Raw genomic sequence first — 13,873 nt, forward strand, 5'->3', positions numbered from 1 at the left:
ATGAGCATTCTTCAACTTTATCAGTATTTATTGCCACCTTTCCCAACTTCTTTGTCACGTGTTGCTGGCATCAAATTCTAAAGTTAATGATTATTTGCAGAAAAACAATTTTTGATCAGTTTGAACATGAAATATGTTGTCTTTGTAGCATATTCAACTGAATATGGCTTGAAAAGGATTTGCAAATCATTGTATTCTGTTTATATTTACATCTAACACAATTTCCCAACTCATATGGAAAGTGGTTTTGTATAACAAACCTTGCGATGAAGGTGTAGCAAACAGCACACTTCTGCACCGCGACCCGGTGCTTGTGCGTCAAGAGCGGGTACAACTTCCTGTCCAGGCAGTCGTCTTTGTGAGTCAGCCTGCAAAACGTAGAAGAGACAATCAAATGAAAGCTTCTGATTGGCTGCAAAAAGTCAGCAGATTTCTTTTTTTTTTCTTTCTTCAAGCGCCGCTTTAATGTGTGGTCTCCTTTGCTTACGTAACGATAGCGAAAAGATTGACCGTTTCAGGCGTCTGGTGGCGTGATGGTTGCACACTGCCGCCTTTTTCAGCAAGAAGAAGCCAAACAGGGTGCTTTTGTATCCAGCCATACTACAGATATCTCCCGCTGGAATCAATTCTTTAAATGCCATGCGGCCACAAAATATGTACAGTACATTCATGAAAGCCCAGAGGTGGGCTTCATTCAGTCAGCGTTTTGGTGGCTGCAGAGTTGAGGCAGCATGTTTGCTGCTAAACCGGAAGTAAAAACAACACCTGTTTTTATTACCTCCATCAGGGAGATTATTTGTGTTTGGAGAAGACCGGGATACTATGTGTTGAAATGATGGTCGTCCATCTGCCATCCAGACTGTTCATGTTACTAAATGTTAGAGATGTCCGATAAAATGGGACTGATGATATTATAGGTCGATAAATGCTTTAAAATGTAATAATCGGAAATTATCGGTATCAGTTTCAAAAAGTGAAATGTATGACTTTTTAAAACGCCGCTGTACGGAGTGGTACACGGACATAGAGAGAAGTACAGAGCGCCAAACAACCTTAAAGGCACTGCCTTTGCATGCCGGCCCAATCACACAATATTTACGGCTTTTTACGCCCAAGTGGATGCAAGGCATACTTGGTCAAGGGCCATACAGGTCACACTGAGGGTGGCCGTACAAACAACTTTAACACTGTTACAAATATGCGCCACACTGTGAACCCACACCAAACAAGAATGACAAACACATCCGCACCGTAACACAACAAACACAACAGAACAAATACCCAGAACCCCTTGCAGCACTAACTACAATACACCCCCCAACTCAACCCCGCCCACTTCGACCTCCTCATGCTCTCTCAGGGAGATCATGTCCCAGATTCGAAGCTGCTGTTTTGAGGCATGTTAAAACAAAATAATGCACTTTGTGACTTCACTAATAAATATGGCAGTGACATGTTGGCATTTTTTTCCATAACTTGAGTTGATTTATTTTGGAAAACCTTGTTACATTGTTTAATGCATCCAGCGGGGCATCACAACAAAATGAGGCATATTCATGTGTTAATTCCAGGACTGTATATATCGGTATCGGTTGATATCAGAATCGGTAATGAAGAGTTGGACAATATCAGCAACTGTTTGCAACTTTTACATGGATGGGTGCTAACTTTCCACAGTTTTAAGCTTGATTATACCCCACTTTCTTTCGGCTTTTAGCACATAATGGCTTCAGGGTTCCCCCACATTGTGGCGGTGGGGCCATGGTCACCATGATGTCATCGTATAATAAGGCACAAAAAAATGTACATAGTACATACAGTACAGGCCTTTCATTCAATGTGTTTTCTTTATTTTCATGACTATTTACATTGTAGATTGTCACTGAAGGCATCACAACTATGACACCCGTGTAGTGAAAACCACTTCAGGTGACTACCTCTTGATAGACTAGATTTATTGGGTAAATAGTGAATAATTGGAGCATCCCCCAAGGTAAAATACAGTCCTTTACAGGCTCCCGTACATTAAGGTTTTTTTTTATATTAAATGTGCTTTTCATGATGGTATCCTTACATCACACTCAAATTTATAAGCGCATGCTTACTTTTACCGCATGCCTTTGGTAAGCGCAGGAGTGAGACAAGGTTTTAAATGAATTAGCGCCCCGGCGGCAATTCAAGGAAATAGGGTAGTTCTTTGAAGCCACTTCTATCTAACCGAAGCCTTTTCTCTGTGACCTGTTTTGTTGATCAAAGAGCATCATAGAGGGAATGATTCATTGGCGGTCACTCAAAGGAGTATGACGATCCTCCTGTCAGGGAGGTACGGAGGATCCCTGTGTGTGACTTTGTTTAACGTGGGGAGACTAGTGCAAAGACAGTCACAACACGATCCTTGGCAAAATTGGGTCAGGGTCCAGTGGCATGAAGTCCAAGACGACTGGGGACCCTTTTCTGCTGCAGCCTTCTGCCGCCATCGCAGCTGTTCTGCTAGTTCTTAAATTTACCGTCTTCCGCCTGCTCCGCCGTTGAGGTCTTCACCGTATCCCTGTCTAGGGGGCAGTCAGGTACTCGGCCTTTGCCAAGGGCCACCTGGGGTCACAGTAGTAAAGGGGATAACCTCCTACTGCCCCAAGACCCCATAGAGGAGCCTCCACTGCCGGATGCACTTTAACGTCATGCCCAGGACATAAGGGAATGATTATCAGTCACAAACTAACGCTGGAGCATTTAGACCCGCGGTGCCAGTAGTGAGTTCAGAATAAAGGGTGGCAAGAAACACAGTGTTGTCTATTCCATCCGACATGGCAAGAGTCTCTCCAGCAAGACTGCTTCGCACCACTCGTCGAATCCTCTTGGACTGCCAGTAAAGGGGGGAGAATTGACCTCCTTTTTCCATTGGGGTGATCAACATGCCCCCTTGGGTACCTCCATCAGGAACATTTCCTAATGAAGCATCACTGAATACAGTTGGCTTTAAAGTAGGGACGCACCGAAAGGAAAATTTGTGGCCGAAGCCGAATAAAATTTAAACGCTTGGCCTAAGGCCGAATACCGAATAATGAATGCAGTTTTTCACAATTTTTTAAATATTGCATAAATAGCCTAGAATAAATATTTAGACATGTTTTTCAAATAAAGTAATTTTTCTATTGAATATTGACATTTTGTTAATATTCCACTAGCCTTTGCTTTTCAAAAAAAGCACAGTTTTTCATTTATATTAGGCCTTCAAACAAAACATGCATTCCAAAAAAAAATAAAGTGCATTAAAGTGGATAAACCCACAACAAATGAATTATTGTCCTTTTGGCGAAAGTCTGCTTAGCCACAGTAGATATGCTAATAATGTAAACAGAGGCCCCACTAAATCTCAATAAGTGTGTGCTTGTAACCTCATACACTTATACAGGTAGCCTACACAACAGACTAATAATGTAAACAGAGGACCCACTAAATCTCAATAAGTGTGTGCTTGTAACCTCATACACTTATACAGGTAGCCTACACAACAGGCTAATAATGTAAACAGAGGCCCCACTAAATCTCAATAAGTGTGTGCTTGTAACCTCATACACTTATACAGGTAGCCTAATAATGCTTGTAACCTCATACACTTATACAGGTACACAACATTGTAACCTCATACACTTATACAGGTACACAACATATCCCAACGTCACCGCCTCAAAAAATTGCGTCACACGCCACTATTCGGCCTTGTTTTTAACTCATTCCACCGAAGGCCGAATGTGGCTTTTTTTGCCATATTCTGTCTAATATATTCGGTTACCGATTAATCGGTGCATCCCTACTTTAAAGCATTATCATTTCCCAAATGTTGAAACTTTAAAGTCACTTTTTCAGCTTTCAGTTTACGAACATAACTTATCAGCATCGCAAATTGATTGCAGTCGCATTCTTTAGACTAGATGCCAGACCACAAGAATCAAACATTACATCAGGTCTTGTCTGTTTTGCAACCCAGAGTATCTGTCCTATTTTTGATCTGAGTTGGTCTTTTTCTGTTTCATTAAGAGCATCTCTTTGTAGAGCACGGACTGGCTGTAAGTGAATGGGGTGCAGACTGTCCATGCAGCTGTGCTGATGCAACTGGACAGAATCATTAACAGTTCCAATATCCATTCCCAAATAGCAGAAATTGTCATGTTCCTCACGTCCCACTTGGAACGCAGACTTCAGTTTGATGATCCGGCCCACAGAAAATCATCTACATTAGAGATGTCCGATAATGGCTTTTCTGCCGATATTGTCAAACTCTTAATTACCGATTCTGATATCAACCGATACCGATATATACAGTCGTGGAATTAACACATTATTATGCCTAATTTTGTTGTGATGCCCCGCTGGATGCATTAAACAATGTAACAAGGTTTTCCAAAATAAATCAACTCATGGAAAAAAATGCCAACATGGCACTGCCATATTTATTATTGAAGTCACAAAGTGCCTTTTTTTTTTTACATGCCTCAAAACAGCAGCTTGGAATTTGGGACATGCTCTCCCGGCGAGAGCATGAGGAGGTAGGGGTAGGGGGTTATATTGTAGCGTTTCGGAAGAGTTAGTGCTGCAAGGGGTTTTGGGTATTTGTTCTGTTGTGTTACGGTGCAGATATTCTCCCGAAATGTGTTTGTCATTCTTGTTTTGTGTTGTTTCACAGTGTGGCGCATATTTGTAACAGTGTTTAAAAAAATTATACGGCCACCCTCAGTGTGACCTGTATGGCTGTTGACCAAGTATGGATTGCATTCACTTGTGTGAGTGAAAAGCTTTGAGACACTAGTGATTTAGGGCTATATAAGTAAACATTGATTGATTGATTGATATTATGTGACTGGGCATGCACGCAAAGGCAGTGCCTTTTAGGTTTATTGGCGCTCAGTACTTCTCCCTACGTCCGTGTACACAGCGGCGCTTTAAAAAGTCATACATTTTACTTTTTGAAACAGATACCGATAATTATGAAACAGATGCCGATAATTTACAATATTACATTTTAAAATATTTATCGGCCAATAATTTTCGAGTACACCCGTCACTGTGTTTTCATCATCCAGCCAATAAAATACTGCTGGGTCTACCTGTGACACTTTAGAACTGATGCTCAGCATGATTTCCTTCACCTAGTTCAGGGGTCGGCAACCCGCGGCTCTCTGATCACTCTGATGTGGCTCAGCTGCTAAATTGCCGACCCCAACAATTATTCCGGGACGTTTTCAGATTTTAGTTCCTCCCTCAGACATCACCCGGGGATAACATTCTCCAACTTTCACCTGGACTTCAATACTGAAGGTGTGCAGTGATGGCAATTCCTTTGACGTCCTCAACAACATGTCGTTGCGCCCGCTTTTACATCGCGCGACCTGCGTGTCGACTGGTCACATTTTATTTTCAGCCTCTGTTAACACAAGAAAAACACTGCAACGCATACTTAGTCAACAGCCATACAGGTCACACTGAGGGTTGTAATATAAACAACTTTAACACTCTTACTAATATGCGCCACATTGTGAACCCACACCGAACAAGAATGGCAAACACATTTTGGGAGAACATCGACACTGTAAAACAACACAAACACAAAAGAACCAATACCCAGAATCCCATGCATCCCTGCTATATCGGGCTACATTATACACCCGATAGCACCAAACCCCGCCCACCTCAACCGACGCACGGAGGGGGTGACGGGATTCTGGGTATTTGTTCTTTTGTGTTTATGTTGTGTTACAGTGCCGATGTTCTCCCAAACTGTGGTTGTCATTCTTGTTTGGTGTGGGTTCACAGTGTGGCGCATATTAGTAACAGTTTTAAAGTTGTTTAAATGGGCACCCTCAGTGTGACCTGTATGGCTGTTAAACAAGTATGCCTTGCAATCGGCGTGTGTCTGCAGAAGCCTCAAACAACATGTGACTGGGCTGGCAAGCTGATTGAATGTGTTGTAAAGGGCGCCAAAGGCAGCGCCTTCATAGGATGCCCTTATTATTGTTAATCGAGGGAAATCCTGCAAACATTCGCGAGAACAATTTATCTGACATTCGATAGTATCTCGGACTATTCTGGAGGGTTGACAAGTGTGATGTTGTGAAGCGGCATTCATATAAAACTTGCGGGCCCCACTATCATTAAATGTTCATTTTAAGGTGCAGGCTAGGTGTCTGAGACCCCTGGTTTATACATTGCACAAAGTTAAAAAAAAAAAGTCTGTATGCGGTGTTATTTCATTTAAAATTTCAAAAGAGTTTTGTGGCTCCCATTGTTTTTTTTATTTTGTGAAACGAGTCAAAATGTCTCTTTTAGTGGTAAAGGCTGCCCACCCCTGACAGTCCTAGTTGTACCAATTGAGAGATGCATCAGCAAGGCCAGACACACACTTCTTCAGTTTCCAAAGAACCTCCTTACAGTCAAGTTTTGGGGGAGGATTGACATAAATGTCTCTCGACAACTCCATACCTTGTTAAGGCGGCCGCCTTAACAAGAAAGCGCTGTGGGAAACCCTGCCTCAATCCCCACTTCCCGCCCACAAACACTGCGCATGCGTTAATCCAGTATATGGAGAAACATGTTAACACATAACTCCACGTGTTCAATCATACCTTTGATCCCTTCAGACACAATCGACAATGTAAATAGTCATGAAAATAAAGAAAAGTCATTGAAAGAGAAGGTGTGTCCAAACTTGTGGCCTGTACTGTATATCTGGGATGTATTAAAGTACGTCCACATGGCAGACATGCTTACCAAGCTCCATACAAACTGCATGCGGTTTACATCACAACGTTTGGTTTTGGCAGAGCTGTTTTTGGTGATCAAAGTCTTTTTTCTGACGGCTGCATATTGATGCATGACTAGTCAATAGTGAACAATTAAGACTAAATATATCTATTTATTCTGTAGTCACCTGCTGGTGGTAATGTTTTATGTTTGTGTGGTTTTGGTATGTTTATTTTTCCTATGATCTCAAACACACCGGCCGTGCCTGAAAGCTGATTGGCGGAGAATAAGGAAGTATTGTTGCATGTCCGGGGAAGCACGGAGACAAAAGTGTTTGCACGGGAGGTAAATTCTGTTTAATTTTTCATGTTTAATGTCTAACTCAGAATCTCAGTAAAAGCGGGATTTAGGATTTTCGACTTCTTCTGGAGGCCACAATGCATTATTTTATTTTAATTAGTTTTCACGTAAAAAACTTTATTTCTAAAGGTGTGGCGGCCATGATTTTAACAAGAACATTTATTGCTCCAAGACGCTGATGTTTGTCTTGCCAACAGATGCCTAACATCTTGCAGAGACAGCAATGGTTGTAAATCTCGAAACTTTTCAGGTGGTGTCTACAGGTGGTCTCTGTCTCACTTGCATACAGCAGGGTAGGGATAACGATGGCATCATACACATCCGTGCAAAGGCTCTTATTCTCCAATACTTGTTTGATGAGAAGTCCAAAGCCGCTGCTGGCCCAGCTGAGGCGCTGCTTCACTTCCACGGATTGTTTTGTCTAATTCTGCCAAAGAGGGTGTAGCGGTTTACTCTTTATGATGTGAAGGTGGGTAATTTTGATGCACACTCTACAACTGTTTGAGTTGTGGTTGAACAGGTTTGGAAAATACTCTCCAACTGTGGTTGATGGCAGCACGATCCGTCAGTTCACAACAGCCTCTTGACCTCAAAAAGGTAGGACCCTTGCTAATTGGTCTGTAAATGGCGTTTGTTGCGCAAAAGAAGGCATAGGAATCACCACGGTTTACTAATTGCTGCAGCACATCTGCGTTTATGCACTACCGGTTCTTCTGGATTCTTCTGATATTTTCCTGCACCTTTGCTTTGATTGTAAAGAACTCCTTCTTTCTGAGATTATCAGGTGGATCATTTTCTTTATTATACTGCTTATGACTGCGTTGTCCTCATCAAACCAGTCTTGGTGAACACCTTTTACAATCAATTTAAGAATAGCCGTTTGGAAAGTTTGCCATTGTTCCTCTACATCAGGGGTCTCAGACACGCAGCGTTATTTTGCGGCCCCCACCTTAATATGAAAGTTTAAAGGCCTACTAAAATTAGATTTTCTTATTTAAACAGGGATAGCAGGTCCATTCTATGTGTCATACTTGATCATTTAACGATATTGCCATATTTTTACTGTAAGGATTTAGTAGAGAACATCGGCGATAAAGTTGACAACTTTTGGTTGCTAATTAAAAAGCCTTGTCTTTACCGGAAGTAGCAGACGATGTGCGCGTGACGTCACTGGTTGTAGGCCTCCTCACATCCTCACATTGTTTACAATCATAGCCAGCAGCAGCTAGAGCTATTCGGACCGAGAAAGCAACAATTTCCCCAATAATTTGAGCGAGGATGAAAGATTTGTGGATGAGGAAATTTAGAGTGAAGGACTAGGAAAAGAAAAAAAAAAGGCGATTGCAGTGAGAGCGATTCAGATGTTATTAGACACATTTCCTAGGATAATTCTGGAAAATCCCTGATCTGCTTATTGTTTTTAGTGAGATTTTACAGTACCTAAAGTCGGAGGGGTGTGGCCTTGGGTGTATAGACGCCACAGTCTCTCAGGGAAGTCACGCGCTGCAGCAGGACGAAGCTCCGCTAGTGTCTCCGGTAAGACCACAATTTTCTCACCGAAAACTGCCGGTTGATATTTGGTCGTGGGATCCATGTTCGCTTGATCGCTCTGATCCATTGTAAAGCTTCACATTCAGGAATCTTAAACAAGGAAAAAACGTGTGTTTGTGTGGCTAAAAGCTTCCCACCTCCATCTTTCTACTTTGACTTCTCCATTATTAATTGAACAAATTGCAAAAGATTCAGCAACACAGATGTCCAGAATACTGTGTAATTATGCGATTAAAGCAGACTACTTATAGCTTGGATCGGGCTGGAAAATAATGTCCGCTAAAACCCGAGACGTCAAACGCACACGTCATACGAGTCATCATAACGCGACGTTTTCAACACGACACTTCGCCGGAAATGTAAAATTGCAATTTAGTAAACTAAAGCGGCCGTATTGTCATGTGTTGCAATGTTAATATTTCATCATTGATATATAAACTATCAGACTGCGTGGTCGCTAGTAGTGGCTTTCTGTAGGCCTTTAATGTTAATGCCTGCGAGTTTTATATGAATGACGCTTGACACCGTTGAGCTGAAGTAACCTACCAATCATGGCGTGGTTGGTAGATTGGCTCCCCGTTGGCTACAGACAGAGACAATTTTTGTTAGGCGGGTCCAAAATAGCTCTTTCAACGTTCTGGGTTGCCTACCACTGCGTTAGAGGAAAAGCAGCAAATGAGTGAAAGCGACAGAGACGTTGCCATGGAGACGAGGGTTTTCTTACGTGCCTGGCTGCAGTCACACTGCGACACCTGTGCGTCAGTAATAACAGTCCCCGATAACCTGGACCAATTCAAACCGTTGTTTGTTTTTTTTATTGTTTAATTTGCATTGCCTCACACAATGAACACTACATATATTTCTATATGACACTCCAGGAGCCGTCCCTTTTTTGTGCTAGCCATCCCGGTACTTTCCCGGCTATTATCCGCCAACGGCCGTGTTGCTGTAGGGAGGACAAGCGGAACGACACATATTGCGGCAATAACATTATTCTCTGTGCGTCGGCTGAATACAAATATATTCCACAACCCCAAACATGTATTTTTCAAAGCCTGCAGTGAAGAGAGAGGTTTGTGATGAGCAAAGACAATTCCAAGCAAAGTGGAAGATGTAATATTTCTTTGTTGAACTTAGCGGCACCCCGACGTGTCTTATTTGCACAGAGAAAGTTGCGGTGCACAAGGAATACAATTTGAAACATTATACAACTAGAAATGCTGAGGAATATGCAAAAAAAATTTAAGAAATCTTTTCTTGCGGCTCAGCCTCACCCGGACTCTGCGTTCAATGGCCCCCAGGTAAATTCAGTTTGAGACCCCTGCTCTACATGGTCTGGATACTGGTCTTTGCACATCTTACTTTTGAGCATGAAATCTAACTCTTCATGTTCAGCAAGATCCTTCAGGAAAGGGACATTCCATTTACGCCTATAAAACTTGCAGAATGCGATGTTTATGTTCATTATCTACCGGATTAGGCGGCGGTCCGTCCAACAAACCTCTGCATTAGTCACGTCGTTGCGATCGCCCGCCCTCACAATCACGTAGTCAATCAGATGCCAACGTTTCCTACAGACGCATTGAAGTTGTTTTATATGTATTCTTCTGTCGAAAACAGTGTGTTGGTAATAATAACTTTTAAGTCCGTAGACTGTCTATATCCGACTGGAACATTTCCTTCACAAGCTCATCCAGGGTAGGAGCCTAAGTACTGGTGAGGCTCATTGACTCAATTTTGTCGAGTTTCACCTTGACAGACAAGAGACGTTGGTTAACTCTCACCGGGGAATACTTTCCAGAAGGTTGTGCCTCATGGCAAAACCAACTCCATGCATTCTTTTCTCCTGACTGGCCTGGCCTTTCCAAAAAGAAAGTCTACCCGCACCCTTCCTCTTTCAGAATCAGAAGAGTTTTTATTGCCATTGTTTGAGAACGGGATTCACAAACTAGGAATTTTTTTTGGTGCAATCGTGCAACATATAAGACAGAATTGGTAATAAGTAGGGCTGGGCAACGATTAAAAATTTAATCGAAGTTAATCGCACTATTTCTCCGATTAATCGTGATTAACTGCATTGTATACGCAAAGCCCAATAATGAATTCAAAAGTAGTGTGTAGTGCACCTTTATTGGAATATTCTCCCACATGAACAAAAGCGCCAAAACATTTGTTGTGCAAACACAATTTAAATCAGTCCTTGTTAAACAGTAGCAGTTAAATAGCATATTTGATGAAAATCAACTCCAAAAATGTCAATACAAACATTTAAGCTTATTGCCACTGCCAGGGTATTTAAGTTATCCTGTTTGTTATGGAAAATAAATATAATCTACATACAAATCTCTGAGCCACAATCATAACATCTGAACAGGCAATTTCTGAGGTAACAGCAGAAACATTTTTTTTATCAGGGATCTTATGTTTAAAAAACTTATATTATAGGTAGTGGGCTGTTTAAGGGAATTTTGGATCAAATTATCCGTAGTAGCAATATTAATAATGTTGTGTTTATTCTGCGTAGTGCACTTAAAATAATTATGACCATATCTAGGAATTGATATGATGGGAATTTTCCCATTGTTTGCTTGGTGCTTTGATAAACTGAAGGCATCATATACATGGTACTATATTGTGATGTTATGAGCCAGGGAATAAAAGAACTACCCTACCCAGCATGCAACAGGAGTGAAGAGCATGTATAGGTTGTGTCGCCATGACGGCATCTTGTATGTTGTGATATGCACGCTCTGAAAGTAAACGTTAAGAACTCAGCCAACACTCCTGGTCTGCATTATTCATAAATAGACAGACAACACATATACTCCGCTGCTTCACAGGCCGCTGGATGTAGCCGGCAAAGTATTCCCATGCTAGCTAGCCGGTCTAGCAAGCACGCGTCATTCAGTCCAAAACGGCCCGATCTATCCACATCCAGAATTGTCTGGCGGTCGTAAGTGATCCCGGAGTGACCACGCTGTAAGCCAGCCATGAAATTTGCAGAATTGTCCGGTATTTTTGACAAATGTTCCATCTTTACCAAGAGCCCCTCGATGCCGAAGCCCGTCCGGGCGACGCCATCTTGTTAAGAAAAGGTGTTAACAAAATAAAAGCATGTAAACAACATACGCAAATGTGCGATAAAATAATTGTCGGCGTTAATAGATTGATGAGTTAACTCGTAATTAACGCATTAATTTGCCCACCCCTAGTAATAAGATGAGCTGTAAGTGAGCTATCAGATCTTGTTCTTGTTCATGTGTCTGATGGCCGAGGGGAAAAAACTGTTCAGGTGGCGGGAGGTGTGGGTCTGGATGGACCGTAGTCACCTGCCTGAGGGGAGAGTTCTACCTCATCTGCTCTCCTTCTTTTAGCAAAGGCAGCAATGTCGATATCCTGTCGTGCCGATTCGTGTGCAATCATGGCAGTACTTCTTTCTGGTCCTTTACTGTCGTTATCCATGCGAGTGTTAATGTTTTAAGTTCCAAAGATGTTTCCAAAGTGTTTACGTGTCTGTTTTCGACGGCATGAAAGTTAGAATGAAGTGAAATGTGCTATGTTTGAGGCACATTTTCTCGCCCTTCCTCTAGCTACATAGGGTAAGCAAAGTGGTTCCTAAAGAGAGCTGCTTAGTCGTGAATATAGTTGTCCAAATGCTCCACTATTTCCAAACCTTGTGCAAGACAACTGAATTATACATCCACGTGCGAATCTGTGACTAGGAGCTTCCAGGTCTCGCATTCCTGCTCCCGCCGCCACTCGTCAATTGCCGCAGGACTTCATAAAACCAGGAACAAGCCTGTGCCTGGATCGTTTTAACAGAGCACATCCAAGCTTTTGGAGAAAAAGCTATGCCTCACTTCTCTATTCAAGACTGGCATCACGTAGGATAGAATCAACAGAATACTTAAAGAGGAACTGCACTTTTTTGGAATTTTGCCCATCATTCCTTATGAGACGAGACCACAAAAGGTTTTTTGTTATTATGCATTCCAACTTGTAGTCATCGGCTCATTCTAGGTGGCTAGCAATGCAGCTAATGGGAACAATCCATTCTGCCTCTAAATCACTTTAAAAATGCATTAATTTTATAATAACCAAGCTGTAGAGACATTGTGATCGTAAGAGCGAACATGGAGGAACTGTTTTGCTAGCATAGCAACATAGTCTTGCGGCGGCATGCTACGACATTAGCGTAAGTTAACTTCTTGGATAATCAGCTGAAAGGCTTTTGAGTTTGTAATGCACAACACGACACGACAGGACACCAATCTGTACTGACTGAAAACCATGAACAATCAATACAGTATCTGTAAATTATTAGCGCACATTTAAAGTCCTACTGAAAGCCACTACTAGCGACCACGCAGTCTGATAGTTTATATATCAATGATGAAATATTAACATTGCAACACATGCCAATACGGCCGGGTTAACTTACTAAAGTGCAATTTTAAATTTCGCACCAAAAGAATCCTGCTGAAAACGTCTCGGTATGATGGCGTCACAGATTGTAGAGGACATTTTGTGCCAGCCTCGTGCCCAGCTATTAAGTCGTCTGTTTTCATCGCAAAATTCCACAGTATTCTGGACATCTGTGTTGTTTAATCTTTTGCAATTTGTTCAATGAACAATCGAGACGTCAAAGAAGAAAGCTGTAGGTGGGAAGCGGTGTACTGCGGCCGGCTTTAGCAACACAAACACAGCTGGTGTTTCATTGTTTACATTCCCGAAAGATGACAGTCAAGCTTTACTATGGAACAGAGATGTCAAGCGAACACAGTTGGATTGGACCACACACACAAAGTACAGTGTATTATGCAGCGATCATTTCGAAAAATAAATAACATTTTACCATTCTGTATTCTGAAGGCGATCTATGTCGTGTGCTACTCTAGCATCAATATCAGCAGCGTCCTCCTGACCGTCACCGCCAGGTTCAAAGCGGTATGGCTCTATCCCTTGTTGCGGTTGGGCCTGGCCGAGTGGTCCTGCCAACCCCCACGGCGCCTCTCACAGCATCTACCCTATCTGAATTGCTCCCACTGCCCTCTAGTCCTTTATTATTTTTATTAATTTTTTCTCTTATTGCTTCACTCTCCCTTTCCTCATCCACGAATCTTTCATCCTCGCTCAAATTAATGGGGATATCGTCGCTTTCTCGGTCTGAATCGCTCTCGCTGCTGGTGGCCATGATTGTAAACAATATGAGGATGTGAGGAGC

The 13,873-nt window shown here is 42.1% G+C and overlaps 2 protein-coding genes across 7 annotated transcripts in view; one reads left to right on the forward strand and one right to left on the reverse strand.

The window, feature by feature from the left end:
* Positions 1 to 13,873, forward strand: part of LOC133538627 (tetratricopeptide repeat protein 39B-like) — a 63,428-nt gene that overhangs the window by 7,802 nt on the left and 41,753 nt on the right. Inside the window, exon 1 of one of the 3 annotated variants that reach the window (XM_061880280.1) lies at positions 7,031 to 7,083. The exons of 1 other annotated variant lie outside the window; for it this stretch is intronic. The gene's annotated coding sequence lies outside the window, so the exon portion shown is untranslated. Of the gene's footprint in view, positions 1 to 7,030; positions 7,084 to 13,873 lie in introns of those variants that run through there. One more of the 3 variants, XM_061880284.1, reaches the window with a different exon arrangement.
* The window catches only part of snapc3 (small nuclear RNA activating complex, polypeptide 3), a 37,132-nt gene that overhangs the window by 4,099 nt on the left and 19,160 nt on the right, over positions 1 to 13,873 (reverse strand). For 3 of the 4 annotated variants that reach the window (XR_009803064.1, XM_061880289.1, XM_061880291.1), the window contains exon 8: positions 261 to 368. Coding sequence is in view for 2 of the 4 variants with exons in the window: in XM_061880289.1 (XP_061736273.1) it covers positions 261 to 368 (108 nt within the window). In the remaining 2 variants the exon portion in view is untranslated. Of the gene's footprint in view, positions 1 to 260; positions 369 to 8,538; positions 8,740 to 13,873 lie in introns of all 4 variants that reach the window. The other variant, XR_009803065.1, reaches the window with a different exon arrangement.

The sequence above is a fragment of the Nerophis ophidion genome, linkage group LG20 (assembly GCF_033978795.1).
Source record: "Nerophis ophidion isolate RoL-2023_Sa linkage group LG20, RoL_Noph_v1.0, whole genome shotgun sequence".
Taxonomy (NCBI): domain Eukaryota; kingdom Metazoa; phylum Chordata; class Actinopteri; order Syngnathiformes; family Syngnathidae; genus Nerophis; species Nerophis ophidion.